This window comes from Hibiscus syriacus, unplaced genomic scaffold (assembly GCF_006381635.1).
Source record: "Hibiscus syriacus cultivar Baekdansim isolate YM2019G1 unplaced genomic scaffold, ASM638163v2 tig00110499_pilon, whole genome shotgun sequence".
NCBI classification, from domain to species: Eukaryota; Viridiplantae; Streptophyta; class Magnoliopsida; order Malvales; family Malvaceae; genus Hibiscus; species Hibiscus syriacus.
The window spans coordinates 628,654-629,790 of NW_024062761.1; the positions used below are offsets into that span (position 1 = coordinate 628,654).

Here is a 1,137-nt window from a genome sequence, read left to right on the forward strand (position 1 = left end):
TAAATGGTGATTTACATGAGGATGTGTTTATGGAACAACCACAAGGTTTTGAGACGCATATAAAAGATGGGACTGTGCTAGTCTGTAAGCTTAGAAAGGCCTTGTATGGCTTGAGACAAGCGCCAAGAAGACGGTATTCAAAGTTGCGAGATTTCTTGATGAGTATTGGGTTTCGGATGTCTTGTGCAGACGACTCCTTGTTTATAAAACATGGGAGTAGTGGGAGTACATATGTGCTAACATATGCGCAGCTTGGTTGGTTCATTGTTGTATGCATGTCTCACTAGGCCGGATATCGCTTATATTGTAAATAAGTTGGCTCAATTCATGCATAAACCCTGTGAACAACACCTAGTGGCAGTGAAAAGTGTGCTGAGATGCCTAAACTGTACACTTGATTACGGGTTAGCGTTCTTCCCTTCTTTAGAAAATCTTCAACTCATCGCCTTTGCTGATGTCTATTGGGGAGGAAGTGCTGATGAAAAACATTCAATCTCTGGTAGTTGTGTTTACTTGAGTGGTAACTTGTTGATATGGGGATCAAGGAAGCAAAAGATATTATCTCAGTCTACCACAAAGGTCGAGTATCGCAGCCTAGCTGATGTAGCGTCGGATACAACTTGGTTGGAGGAATTGTTAAGCGATATGAGGGTGACTATGGAAGCTGTGCCAGTCATATGAAGTGACAGCTGGAGCATGATTGCGATGAGCGCGAAGCCAATGTATCACTCTAAAACCAAGCTTGTGGAGCTTGATATCCACTTTGTGAAAGAAAAGGTGATAGCAGACAAGCTTAAAGTGAATTATGTGCCTTCTGCGCATCAGGTGACAGATGGCTTCACTAAGGCATTGTCAAAGAAGTATTTTGTTCTGTTCAGACGAAAATTGGGGGCACTTCCGTTTCAAGAGGTTGAAGAAGGAAAGGACAGGGAAGATATTGGAGTATTCTAGAAGTCTTGTAGCAGTTGTACATATGGTTATCTAGCTTTGCCAGCTAGACCTAGTTTGATAGAGTGGTTGAGTGTAATTACCACCTTAGATCTGTGCATAAATATTGTCCAGCAGCTAAAGAATAAAGAAGTGAATAAAAAGTACATCTTTCTCAGTTTATATTCTTCGACTATTTTCTTAAGTAGA

The 1,137-nt window shown here is 41.1% G+C and overlaps 1 protein-coding gene across 1 annotated transcript; it reads left to right on the forward strand.

Moving 5' to 3' along the window:
• The first annotated feature begins 243 nt into the window (after positions 1-243).
• On the forward strand, positions 244-681 carry LOC120129406 (uncharacterized mitochondrial protein AtMg00810-like). The gene has a single exon (XM_039146913.1). The coding sequence runs from the start codon at positions 244-246 to the stop codon at positions 679-681; it is 438 nt and encodes a 145-aa protein (XP_039002844.1).
• Positions 682-1,137: the final 456 nt, after the last annotated feature.